The sequence below is a fragment of the Silurus meridionalis genome, chromosome 4 (assembly GCF_014805685.1).
Source record: "Silurus meridionalis isolate SWU-2019-XX chromosome 4, ASM1480568v1, whole genome shotgun sequence".
In the NCBI taxonomy this organism is placed as follows: Eukaryota; Metazoa; Chordata; class Actinopteri; order Siluriformes; family Siluridae; genus Silurus; species Silurus meridionalis.
This window is the reverse complement of record NC_060887.1, coordinates 20777184-20790911: the sequence shown is the minus strand read 5'-3', so window position 1 is coordinate 20790911 and position 13728 is coordinate 20777184. Positions and strand designations below refer to the sequence as shown.

Below are 13728 nucleotides of genomic sequence, written 5' to 3'. Positions count from 1 at the left end.
CTGCATATCATTCATGTTTTACTCAAATCTTGTATTAGACTAATATAAGATAGGATGATATACTAAAAAAAACAAAAGTACATACATTTTGTGTATGTACAATATTCATATGTGTGAAAAAGTCACTGAGGTTTAGTCCAATGAAACTTATGCTGCCTCCATATAATTATATTTAATTCAAATGGTAACAATAGCGAAGGTGAAATAAACAGATGAAAAAAGGAGAAATAAACAGATGAAATAACTGCAGTGTGAGTAAGTCTGTGCGTCTGTTAATGTGTGTACAGGCCTTTAAGGCCTTCCTGAAGTAAAGCAAGGAAAGTTATCTTTCAGTTTTAACAGTTTGATTTCTGTTTTGCTGTCTGACTTTGACCAGTTATCCAGTGCCAGTGTATTCAGTGTAGCCCACTATGAGTACTGCTTTATGAGTGTGTTACTCAAGAGAGTCTCTGCTTGTAATTTAATTAGTGTTTTCAATATGCAGAGAAAAATTGGGTATTAAATAACTGAGCATCGTGGGAATGTTAATACATCATTTGTGGTGTCCCAATTAACTATAAGTCATCAGCTTTATCCAAACTTCTCTAAATCTTTTATTTTTCGTTTCCTTTTTCCTATTTCACTTCACGGTTATTATTTCTCCAGCCATGCTTCTCTGCAAAGCATGGTATTGGCATGAGTATTTTTGCTTCCTAAAGTTCACATGACTCATTTCATGCACAAAGAGCTTAATATTAATTTTAAATAAAACAAGACACATTTATTTTCTTTGTAAAGTTAAGAAAACACAAAAAGCACACTAATTGGAAAGAGGTGACTCAGAACCCTGCACCACTATGCTGCCATTTTCTCTGTAATCCAGTAACGCTTAGGACTATATATGGGTTCTAATTCAATTGTCATCAGTAAACACGTGGATCTGTTTCGGTATCGTTTGCAGTACAGTTTTGGTTGTGTTAAAAACAAATGTGGTGTTTAAATATTCTTTCAGTGGCAGTAGGAATATTAAACTGCTAAACATGTTACCTTGGGATGGTGTGTGAAGAAAAAAAACAGACCAGCTTGTCTGTCTCTTTGTTGGCATTAGAAGCCAGTAGGAACTATAAATGAAATGGAGGATGTTGTAGAGTGTTTCTCTCTCTCTCTCTCTCTTTTTTCTCTTATTATTGTTATTTTTTTAAACAATATCTTGATAATTGTTTTCTCAGGCTTCTTAGTTGTGTTATTCATTCCAAATTGTTTAATATACTATATGGTAATTTTTCATGTACTGACACAAAAGACTGAAAGCAAGTCACATATGTTTTATATCCTTGTGGATTTGCTTTTGTATTTGTTTGTCTGGAATGTTTGGAGATTTGTGAGAATTTTGTGATAAAAAGTAAAAAAAATTAAAATAAAAAATCTGTCATTGCTGAGATTTGGGCTTTTCATCACTTTGTTTTGGGCATCTTTATGGATTTGTACATATTCTTAGTCTCTGAAAACAGCTACAGGACTTTAAGAGTTAAGAGTAGGTTGGACATTCATATATCACACATGCTTCTCCAGACCGCTCTTGAACAAAGACAGATAGACCATATTCTTCTACTCAGATTTCAGCCCAAACCATATTTTATACTATGGCAGGTTAACAAAGTCAAGCAGATGTATATGATGATGAAGATACTGTTTGAAACAACAAAAAAGGCCACACAACAAAAGACTATCACACCCATATGCGGATCTTCTCCAAACTCTTACCGATGCTTTTTTTTTTTGTATGTTGTAGCATTTGTTTTTCTTCACTGAAACTGAAGGGTTCAAACCTGTTCCAAATACAGCAAGGTCTGTCAAGGTATATAAAAACTTAGAAAACAGTGTTACAGGACAAATGGAGGCTCATGCAAATCTTCTTAATCAGACTAAAATGAGCTGTCCTAATCTTTGATACATTTTCCTAATTCCTAAAAAATTATTGATGCTTTTAATGCTATTGATGTTTTAGTCCTTATTTAACACACATTTTGTGGTACTTGTGTGTCATTTGCACATGCTGTAAGAACAAAAGAAGAAGAAGAAAAAAAAAAACTATTTATTACCATCAAGCTACACAGAATGACATAAAAATTGCATCAGTGCAATAAATCAGTGATGAAGTAGAGGCCCACCCCCAGTTTGTTCAAAGGTGCTCTAGGAGTTTCTATGGAAGGGCAACAAAAATGTTTTTAAAACCCACCTCCAATTTGATCACTCACATTTTCCGACTCTGTCATTTGGATGTCACAGGGTTCAACCATATTCTAGATTTAACGCCTTTCCTACAGACATGCTCTTATAGAATCTGCAGTAACAAAATCAATCTACTATTACTGTAAAAGCCAACAGAGATTAACACTGAAATGGAACACACAGGGTCATTCAGAAACCACCAAACAATAATTAAATCATAGAGGGATTAAACCTTAATTACCTCCAAGACCATGAAAAAAAAAAGAGTTTTAATGTGCTGAATACACTTTTACATAATCCAAAATGTAAAATGTACATTCCAAAAACAAAGTTTAAATTGAGCAATTTGTCTCAAGGACAATACAATAATACAGATTCAAAGTAACAGAGGTCGGTTTTATTAAATCCAACAGTCCTTTGAGAAAACAACAAACCTACTTCACACATTTTGTACATTAACATAGGACATCAGATATTCAACGTTGAAATTAAACCATGAATCAAAATATACAATGCAAGTACAAAACCTAGTCCAAATCATGGAATCATCTGCATACACAATTATAAGAATAAATACAATTGCAGAGTCAGCTAAAAGGCAGCACAGTCACTTATTGATATATTTATACATAGACCCCAGCCTGATGAAACAGGTTTGTGGTCTTTAGCTCCAGTAAAGAGAAATCTACAGTATACAATGTCATTCTAGACAATCACACATTTAAAATTTTGTGGCTACAGTTTGGGGAAGACCCCACACGTTTTTGTAGGTCAGGTTTTCACAGGATCTGTGCATAATTAATCCGGATGCATTAAACACTGATCAGACACTGATATGAGTGAAAGGTAAAGAGTATATATTCATATAAGTTATAGTTTTGTGCTTTTAAATTGTACAACTAATTTTTAAGGAGCAAAATTTAAGTTTTAAAATTGATAGTGTCTTTTCTTAACATCTTGTAGTCATAGATATTTAACACAGTTACCATTTATAATTCAATGTGTAGTATATTACATGATATGTAAGACTGGGTTATGAGGACAAATTATTGATAGTGTAATGCAATGGCTGTTCTTTATTTTATGTACATGTTCTGTACACTGTAGACGGGCGCCATCTACTGGACATCAGGTGCTTCACATGGACTAATATTCTTAGGCAGTGTAGATCACTAATACTGCAAATCTTATTCTGTAGCTCCTCTGGCAGTCACTTGTTGAATTATGCAGAGTATATTTGAGTACTTGGCAAAGACACTTAACACTAATTGTTTCAGACACCTTTTGAAAGATAAACCCAGCAGTAAAAGACATTAATTCCAGGAATTATGTGTCTGACAGCCACAGGCTTAACGTTATAATATGATCAGTCGTTGTGTTCCGATTCTACAATATGAAAAGGTCACTCTAACATATAAAGTAGTCTGACTAAAATTTTGGCTCATGGCCATCAACTGCAGCAAACTGAAAGACGACTTCGAGTTCCTCACATTTAAAGTTTACATAATCACAAACCTGCTTCACAAATTCTTTCAGCTTTGGAAACAAACCACCTTTCTGGTTGCATCACAAAAAAAAGTGCATTCAATGACATACTACATATAATAACCAAAACTTAATCACATCATCCTTCACACCTACATGACAGAACCTAAAAACACACAGTGCTTGTCAGCCCTTCCAGTCCCATGGTATACACAGATCACCGTCCTGCATGACTGAGTAGAAGTGTGAAATGCAAAGGTGCAGACCCTGCATATGAGGAGACCTTTCTTCAATCAAACGCCTGCAGCATGGGATCATCTGGCTGCTTGAGACACTGGGCTCTTTGGACAGACTGCACAGAGAGAGACCCTGCAAACAAATGGACACCACATCCTCCTCCTCAGCTTCTAACCTGCAGGTCACACAGAGAGGGAACTGATGTTACTACTATTACAAAATCTTTAAGTTGCACAGACAAATACCTAACAAATGATCACAATGATTATTTCCTTCTAATTCTGCTAGAAAAAACTGCACGACAGAAACAAAGAATACATTTGTACTAACTGCTCCTTGCACTGCAGACGACTGCGAGCCTCTTGGGCATTGCTCTGAAGAAAGTTCTGGAGGTGAATAGGGTCAGTCATGGTGGGAATGATAAAGTGGCCCATCTCATGTAGACTAAGATTAGAAGAGTCACTGCAGTAGACAAAAAATACAGAGAACAGTGATCAGTACAGTGCACTGAGGTGTTCAAGAGTGTCAAGTTTTCCCTGCCTCACACACACCTCCTACACACACCTCCCACACAACTCACACACACCTCCCACGCACCTCCCACGCACCTCACACAACTCAGACACAACGCAAGCACACCACACACAACTCACACACCTCACAGACACAAACACACCTCACACAACTTGAACACACAATTTAAACACACAACTCAAACCCACCTCACACAACTCGCACACACACCTCTCACAAGTCACACGCACCACACACACAACTCAACACAGTCTGGTTCAAGGCCATTAAAACATTACGGAATGAAAATGATGAAAAGAACTGTTTTGAAAACAGATGTTTTCAAGATTTACTTATGCTATAGTGGTTGATGTTATGTATTAAATATTATGTTAAGTAATGGTAAACTGGTGGTTGTTACACCTGTTTGCGCATGTCTTCTCCCATTTTCACTTTACCCATTCAAGTTAAACTAAAACAAGCATTTTGTAGGAGCTGAGACTGCTTCTACAGGGTTTCAGTTTTGTTGTTTATTTTATGGTGTAATACTGTGAATAAAGAAAAGAATAGGTGAAATCTTACTTTTCTAGAATCATAGTAAGTCCCTGCAGGCTGCGAGGGTGCAGGGTGAGTCTGTGAGGCAGAAGTCTTTTGTGGAAGGTGTTAAGCGCACTGTAATGGTCTTCCAAAGGCAACACCAGACCCACACGATCCAAATGGATCACCTGGATTCCCCCTAACATAAAACTGATCCTATCCTTTAGCCATTCTGTTTGCTGCAACAGTCTGCTGTAACTAGGCAACCTCTCGAAGATCTGCACACACCAAGCAACATGGATATATAGAACATAAAGAACACATGGGCAAAGAGAAAGAGAAACTCTGGCCAAATAATAACACCCATTTAGGAGAGGATTATGAGCCATTTAAAGGCAATGACACACACACACACATTACCTTTGTCCACTGATGATGTACATCCATTGTTCCCAGCATCACATGGCCTAAGGCATTCATTCCTGACTGGTCAGTATAGAGTATTGTGTGCCCTGTGTGGTGAGACAATTTCAATACAGGAGGCCATGCAGGCACGCTGACTCATCTTTTCTATCATCTGTTAATACAGCAAAAACATAACTCATATATAAACCTCTTGTGCGTTCAGTACCTCTGAGATTAAGCATGGCCTCTGGGTTCTGTGAAGAGAGGCGGCTCAAACTCTGCATCTGACAGCATCTGTGTGCAACTCCCCAATTGCGCTGCCATCTACAGGAAGGAGATAAATACAACATGCAACAGGGGAATTTTTTTTTAAAAGAATCACCATATACACAATTTGGCCAAAAGCATGTGGACACCTGACTATCATATCCATATGTACATCTTTCCCAGGTTGTTGCTACAAAGCTGTAAACAAAAGTTGTACAGAATGTCCTTCTATGCTGTACAGTGCACATGTAAAAAAAGATTCATAAAGTGCAGTTTGCCAAGGCGAATGTGGAACAATCCAATTAGCCCAAGCCATCACCATAACTGCACTGAACACCTTTGGGCTACACTAGAACCCAGACTGCATGTCAAGCCTTCTCATTTGACATCAGTGCCAGACTTGAGGAGTTATCTTATAATTGAATGAGCAAATTCCCACGACCATATTCCAACACGCTCCCAGGATAACGGAGGTTGTTACAAGGGTGAAGGCATGTTAAAGTCAAGGGTTTTGGAATGGTTACATATACAGGTAAGATGTCCACATACTTCTTGTAAGCATAGTAATGCTTACACTGTCTAAAGACTTTTCTCATAACTAGCCTTTTGTTAGGAATACTCAAAAAGCTTTACATGCATGTATATGAAATTTAACCTGATATCTAGCAGGCCCAGTTTCTCAATGAGCTCTCTCTTGAGTCTCTTTAGCTCGGCTCTTCGTGGAACACTGGCTTTCTGCTTCTTACTGGCCTCCGATTCATTGTTCCTCAGCCACAGACTACAAAATCACAGTGTTTAACCATGAGTTAAATAATCAGTTTGCAATTTGATGTACTCAAAAGTAACCAATGCAGAAATGCTCAAGGTAATGTCACAGTGACAGTGATGTCACAGAGTTGTGACATACAGTGAGTGATGCTTGTTATTTTTATATTTATATTTGAAAACTGTACTGTTTTAACTCGAATTTAACCTGAGTGTGGTTTCCATTTTCTTTGCCTGTTCCAGCTCCTGCTCTGGGTCTCTGAAGCCTGTGAATGTATAATATGTCTTGTCCCATTTAATCGGGCGATAGAAAGGAATTCCCTCTTGTTGTGCTGAGTTCTGGCTTTGGTCTCTGGCTGTAAAAAGTCCCTGCATATGTTCCACTGACAAGCTACAGGACTTCAAAACATCAACAACTGCACACAGGACATCCTTAGCCTGCAGAGTGAAAGTCACCAAACGAAAACCTGGAAAATGTAGAAAAACAAAAGATTGTACAATAATAAGCAAAGGGGAAACCTCTGAATGGATTAAATTTGAGTCTCAAAATTGAGACAAAAATATAAATAACCGGTTTCAAATGGTTGCAAGCAGGATACTGCATCGAGTGTTCATGAAACTGGTTAATGCCTTATTATAATGCTTTTCTAAACGCATGTAATGGTTAGCCGAAAATAATGACAGTTCTGTAGTTAAAACCTCCTCCCACTGCTCAAAACCAGACATGAAAATAGAATGTAACTTTTAGTGACACTTTAGCATATAACCCTTTTCTAAATTTAGCTATCCTTCATGCCCACGTACCATGCGTGATGAAGCTAGGAGCTACAAATAGCTGAATGGTTAAACACAATGTCTCTGAATAGAATGGCAGCCAAACTAACTTTCTTTTTTCTCCTAAATGTCCTTGATCAATTTTAAAGCACAATATCACAAGAAGACAATTCAATGTTGAAGTTTTTCTCCTTGTTAGTATTTAGATAGGTACCCATGATGAAAAAATCCATTAGGCACAAGCTCAAACAACTTTACTACATAGGGTATATTTATATATATATATATAAAAAAAAAAAAAAAAAAAAAAAAGAGCTGTATAACAGTATAAATATCACTACTTGAACACTTATTTGAAATGCAGTCACAGAAAAGAAGGACACTTTCTATTTTTTTTGTCTAGTTTGTCACAGTGTGAACTTAATTCTTTAGGATAAAAAAAAAAAAAAAAAAGATTTTAGTTGCTAGCTACTTGTATCCTATGCTATGCTACAGATTGCTCTTGATTCAGATTAGTAAGCGACATGATGCACCACACGGTCTGATGGAATTCTGAGAGATGGATTGTTTTTATAGCAATTAAAGCAGTCCATTAGTCCAAGCACATCTCTGTGCTAAAGATACTTATTGTTTAAGGAGAGTACCAACTTACCAGAATGCAGCACATCACTGTGGCTCTCTTGTTTCTCCTTTATGTCCCTGAGATAAAAAGTGAGTTTTGTAGGCTTGACATCCCTAAAGCCAGGCTTTTGAAGACTCTCTAAATAGCCATTTAATCTTTTGAGAGAGTTTTCATTCACTTCCTGCAACCCAGAAAACCAGAGCACAAAAACAATGCTTGATGGGCTTAAGTGAGAATTTACATAAAACTCAAAAATCTCGGAAAAGAGGGGCATCATTTCTTACCCTCTCTCTTGGATGCTGGCCAAAGAAGTCAGGGTGGACCGCGAAGTAAAAGGGCCGGAGTGCGTTAACAGCATCGACTCCTGACAGAGCTCTTAGTTGAAGTATCTGAATTGTGCTGCATCTGCTGCTGAGCCTGAGTGAAAGCAAAAAGTTGATGAAATACCTGACATCATTAACGTACGCAAAGAAACTTCTCTCCAGGGATTCCTCAATAAAAAACTATCCCCTAATTTTTCTTCATTAGTTTGTGTGTCTTTAATATTCGATACTAAGATTCACACCCTGAACACTCCTGAACTTTCACAGCTTTCCATCAGCAAGGTTTCTGTGTTTCTGATACTAACCTCAAACGCAGGAGTGAGGTCAGGGACATCACGATAGCTTTCAGTAGAGTCCTCCTCTGAAACCATTCCTTAAAAAATAAGTCATAAAAATTAACAGTTTGATAATTTCATGAATAAAGTATAGCAATTCACCCGGGCAGTGACAGTTACTTACCCTCAGTACTTTCACCAGTTACAGACAATGAATACTTTGGTCAGGTCTGAGACATAGACACAAGTCATTTACTTTGGAAAAGGTCGGGGGAAGGGTACCACTGGGCAAATAAGTTCAGGCAAATCCTAAATATAATGTCTCTTCTTCATTTTGTTAGTGAATTCAGTAATAAAAAGCGTAGCACTCTCAAATATTTCCACCTCTGCTATACCTTTAACAGCGGTGTGACGAACTTAGCGGCTAGCTAACCAACTGCATAAACAAGCTGTCTAGGAAGCGACAGATATCGCCTGCATTATCCATCAGCACTACCCGCTATATGGTGATACCTTGCAAGGATCTCAACATGCAAAACATTTTCACATACCGATACATCGTGATTTGGAATCTCTGCCCAGCAAATCTGTGTTTCTGAGCAGTTCATTCAAGGCGAGCTGCATGTAAACACACACGATTCCGAGGAGTCCTGTTTGTGTTAACACTGACCTCTAGTGATGTAAACACGAAACACACCTCATCAATCCTTGGGTTTTCAGACTGTTTACATTTTGCTTTAATTCCAAAATAGTTACATATAAGACAAGATGCATTTCAAGGATATTTAACGGCTTATCGCTCCCTGAGATCTCAAAACTCTGGACTTCTAGTAGTTCCTAGAAAAGCAAAGTCCACTAAAGGCGGTAGATCATTCTAACATTTAGCTCCTAAACTTTGGAACAGTCTTTCTGACAGTGTTTGGGGCTCAGACACACTCTCCCAGTTTAAGTGTAGATTAAAAACGTATCTTTTTAGCAAAGCCTACACATAACATACGTCTCACATCATAACCTTGTGCTCCAGAACATCTGATCACATGCACATTATCAACTTGTGCTGTTGATATCATGAACAGCAGCTACGCTAATTCCTCTCCACTGCTTCTCTTTCTCTCCCCATCCCGAGGCATCCTGAGGTTTGGCCAGCTCCAGTCATGTCCCACCTCATGAAGATTATGGACCTTTGAAGAAGTAGATGCCAAACTCGCAAACATCCCGTACCATCTAGAGACGTACCAGTGCCAATTGGATCCCACTACATGTGTGGAGTTTTGACATTGGACCTCCTGGAGTGTTTAAAGGCTCTGGCATGGAAAAGCTGGTGCTGGATCTGTGATGATCACAAATGTTGAGCTCAGTAGCTCCTAGTTTTATAACCATAAAGACTGTATAAAACTGTAGAAAGAACATTACTTATAATCTAATACTCCAGTGCTCATGTTAGTTCTCACTCTCCAGTGTTCTGTATTGTTAAAAGATTTATGATCAAACTCTTGATGTCACCCAAATGAGGATGGGTTCCCCTTTTGAGTCTGGTTCCTCTCAAGGTTTCTTCCTCATAAAATCTAAGAGAGTTTTTACTTGCCACAGTCTTGCTCATCAGGGATAAATGCACACCATTCACCTTGACTGTTGATTTCTGTAAAGCTGCTTTGAGACAATGTCCGTTGTGAAAAGCGCTATAGAAATAAACTTGACTTGCAAAGAAAATCTATAATAGCTATCATATTTTTACCTTGGGTTTTCTTGCTGTTTTTTTTTTTGCAAGTTCACAGTTTTGGACAATACAATACAGTGTTCAAGTCAAGTCAAGGCAAGAAGCTTTTATTGTCATTTCAGCCATAGCTAACACAATACACAGTGAAATGAAACAACTTTCCTCCAGAACCCTGATGCAACATTAAACAATCACAGAAACAGAAAACACAGGGCTAAAGACTAGTGTCCTCGCCATATAAAGTGCATGTGTGCAACCTGGTGCAAACAGTGCAATGACAACACAAGACAGTTCAAGACAACCCAAGACAGTGCAAGACATAACACAAAACACAAAATAGCTCCGCCAGTAAACCTGTTGTAACGAGACAAAGTGAATAGTAGACAAAATGTAAACAAAATGTTCTGCAAAAGTGTATACAGTATTTATTTCAGTGTCCATTCTGTGTGTTGTATGATGTATGCATTTTTAAAATTGTATTCGAGAATACATAATCATGTGGATAGTGTCCAGGCGCAGGACAAACCATTCTTCAAATTTTCATCACATGCTAGTTGAGAGAATTGCATGGCAATACATTTACATTTATGGCATTTGGCAGACACACTTATTCAGAGTGACTTACAACTTAGCAGCTGAGGATTAAGGGCCTTGCTCAAGAGCCCAGCAGGTGTAGCTTGGTGGTGCTGGGATTTAAACTTGCGAACTGAGTCTAATGCCTTTACCACTGAGCTACCACCTCCCCAGAAGGTAGGCTCAGAGCTTCATAGTCCATAATGTTATCCACTGTGACCCCGCCTAGGATAAAGCCTAGGATAAAGCAGTTATGAATTGATTTCATATCCCCAAACTTGGTGCAACTACTATGACTCATGTGACACTAAGGCTGCTTTATTAGGCTACCAACTTTTAAGTTTTTGTGGTGACAGTGGTAATGGAAGAACTCACTAAGTGATGGCCTCATCATTATGTATGGACTTTGAAACAAAATGTGTTGTCACAAAATGGCTTTATTTTATTCCCCTCTTATCAATAAAATTGGTTTGATTGTTCTTAATACTAAGAAAACTAGGTCTGAATTATGTACAAACCCGCTTCCAAAAAAGTTGGGACACTGTACAAATTGTGAATAAAACCAGAATGCAATGATGTGGAAGTTTCAAATTTCAATATTTTATTCAGAATACAACATAGATGACATATCAAATGTTTAAACTGAGAAAATGTACAATTTTAAGGGAAAAATAATTTGATTTAAAATTTCATGGCATCAAAAATGTTGGGACAAGGCCATGTTTACCACTGTGTGGCATCCCCTCTTCTTTTTATAACAGTCTGCAAACGTCTAGGGACTGAGGAGACAAGTTGCTCAATTTTAGGAATAGGAATGTTGTCCCATTCTGGTCTAAAACAGGCTTCTAGTTGCTCAACTGTCTTAGGTCTTCTTTGTCGCATCTTCCTCTTTATGATGCGCCAAATGTTTTCTATGGGTGAAAAATCTGCAGGCTGGCCATTTCAGTACCCGGATCCTTCTTCTACGCAGCCATGATGTCGTAATTGATGCAGTATGTGGTCTGGCATTGTCATGTTAGAAAATGCAAGGTCTTCCCTGAAAAAAATGCCATCTGGATGGGAGCACATGTTGTTCTAGAACTTGGATATACCTTTCAGCATTGATGGTGCCTTTCCAGATGTGTAAGCTGCCCATGCCACACGCACTCATGCAACCCCATACCATCAGAGATGCAGGCTTCTGAACTGAGCGCTGATAACAGCTTGGGTTGTCCTTATCCTCTTTAGTCCGGATGACATGGCGTCCCAGTTTTCTAAAAAGGGGAATCAAATTTTGATTCGTCTGACCACAGAACAGTTTTTCACTTTGCCACAGTCCATTTTTTAATGAGCCTTGGCCCAGAGAAAATGCCTGCGCTTCTGGATCATGTTTACATATGGCTTCTTTTTTGACCTATAGAGTTTTAGCCGGCAGCAGTGAATGGCACGGTGGATTGTGTTCACTGACTATGTTTTCTGGAAGTATTCCTGAGCCCATGTTGTGATTTCCATTACAGTAGCGTTCCTGTATGTGATGCAGTGCCGTCTAAGGGCCCGAAGATCACGGGCATCCAGTATGGTTTTCCGGTCCTGACCCTTACACACAGAGATTGTTCCAGATTCTCTTAATCTTTGGATGATATTATGCACTGTAGATGATGGTAACATAAAACTTTTTGCAATTTTTCTCTGAGAAACTCCTTTCTGATATTGCTCCACTATTTGTCGCCGCAGCATTGGGGGAATTGGTGATCCTCTGCCCATCTTGACTTCTAAAAGACACTGCGACTCTGAGAGGTTATTTTTATTTCCAATCATGTTGCCAATTGACTTAATAAGTTGCAAATTAGTCCTCCAGCTGTTCCTTATATGTACATTTAACTTTTCCGGCCTCTTATTGCTACCTGTCCCAACTTTTTGGAATGTGTAGCTCTCATGAAATCCAAAATAAGCCAATGTTTGGCATGACATTTCAAAATGTCTCACTTTCAACATTTGATATGTTATCAATATTCTATTGTAAATAAAAAATATAAGTTTATGAGATTTGTAAATTATTGCATTCCTTTTTTATTCACAATTTGTACAGTGTCCCAACTTTTTAAATCAGGTTTGTATAACACTACAATGATTTCTTAGAGATTTGTAGGTAGGAACTAATGTAGATGATTGCTACACCACAATATGAGAACAATGACCTAGAATTTTGATTAGGAACTAATACTCATACATGAAAGAGCCTTCCTTTGCTGTAAAAAATAGATTAAACAAGATTTTGGAAACATTCCTTTGACAATCTGTTCCATGTCGAAATGATTACATCACACAATTTCTGCAGATTTTCAGGTGCACATTCATGCTGTGAATCTCTCAGTGGTGGACTAAGTATATATATATATATATATATATATATATATATATATATATATATATATATATATATATATATATATATACACACACACACACACACACACACACACACACACACACACACATCGATTTTCAGCTCTTATTTAAAGCCGCGGTCTATTATTTAAATCTTCACTCGCAATACTATTAATTATTATATAATTATTAGTAATAATACAATTTTCATCCACTCATAAATAAAAAGGGACGACTGATTTCCCTAAATGTAGTTGAGTAAACAGTAAGATATTAGATTTTTATTTGAAGAGTAGTAGAGTTAAAGTAAAGATATGCAAAAAAGCTACTCAAGTACAGTAACAAATTACAGTTACTTCATTACTGTCCACCACTGGATTCTCCTGTTCTACCACATCCAAAAAGTGCTCTATTGGATTAAGATCTGGTGACTGGGAATGCCACTGAAAAACACCCATTGTAATGTTCATGAAACCAGTTTGAGATGATCTTTGCTTTGTGATATGATGCATTATCATGCTAGATTGGAAAAGTATCCATTTGAAGACAGTAAAATGAGACTCTGAAGAGATTCACATGTTTAGCAATAATACCAAATGTGTGAAAATCAGGAGTTAGAGTATTACTCAGATAAGCCTGTTTGGCAAAAACAATCAT

At 37.7% G+C, this 13728-nt stretch overlaps 1 protein-coding gene across 3 annotated transcripts; it reads right to left on the bottom strand.

Moving 5' to 3' along the window:
• Positions 1-2586: 2586 nt before the first annotated feature.
• On the bottom strand, positions 2587-9167 carry tcaim (T cell activation inhibitor, mitochondrial). 3 transcript variants are annotated; one of them, XM_046848544.1, is made up of 12 exons: positions 8966-9073; positions 8599-8644; positions 8445-8512; positions 8101-8233; positions 7847-7997; positions 6629-6887; positions 6311-6433; positions 5615-5712; positions 5404-5495; positions 5029-5261; positions 4252-4395; positions 2587-4108 (listed from the first exon to the last, which is right to left on the bottom strand). In XM_046848544.1, exons 3-12 carry the CDS (start codon positions 8471-8473, stop codon positions 3883-3885), a joined length of 1488 nt encoding a protein of 495 aa, XP_046704500.1. In that variant the 5' UTR covers positions 8474-8512; positions 8599-8644; positions 8966-9073; the 3' UTR covers positions 2587-3882. The 3 variants fall into 3 exon arrangements, with proteins under 3 accessions (XP_046704500.1, XP_046704498.1, XP_046704499.1); XM_046848542.1 differs by lacking the exon at positions 8599-8644 and having other exon boundaries at positions 8966-9167; XM_046848543.1 differs by having other exon boundaries at positions 8599-9088.
• Between the last annotated feature and the right edge of the window lie 4561 nt (positions 9168-13728).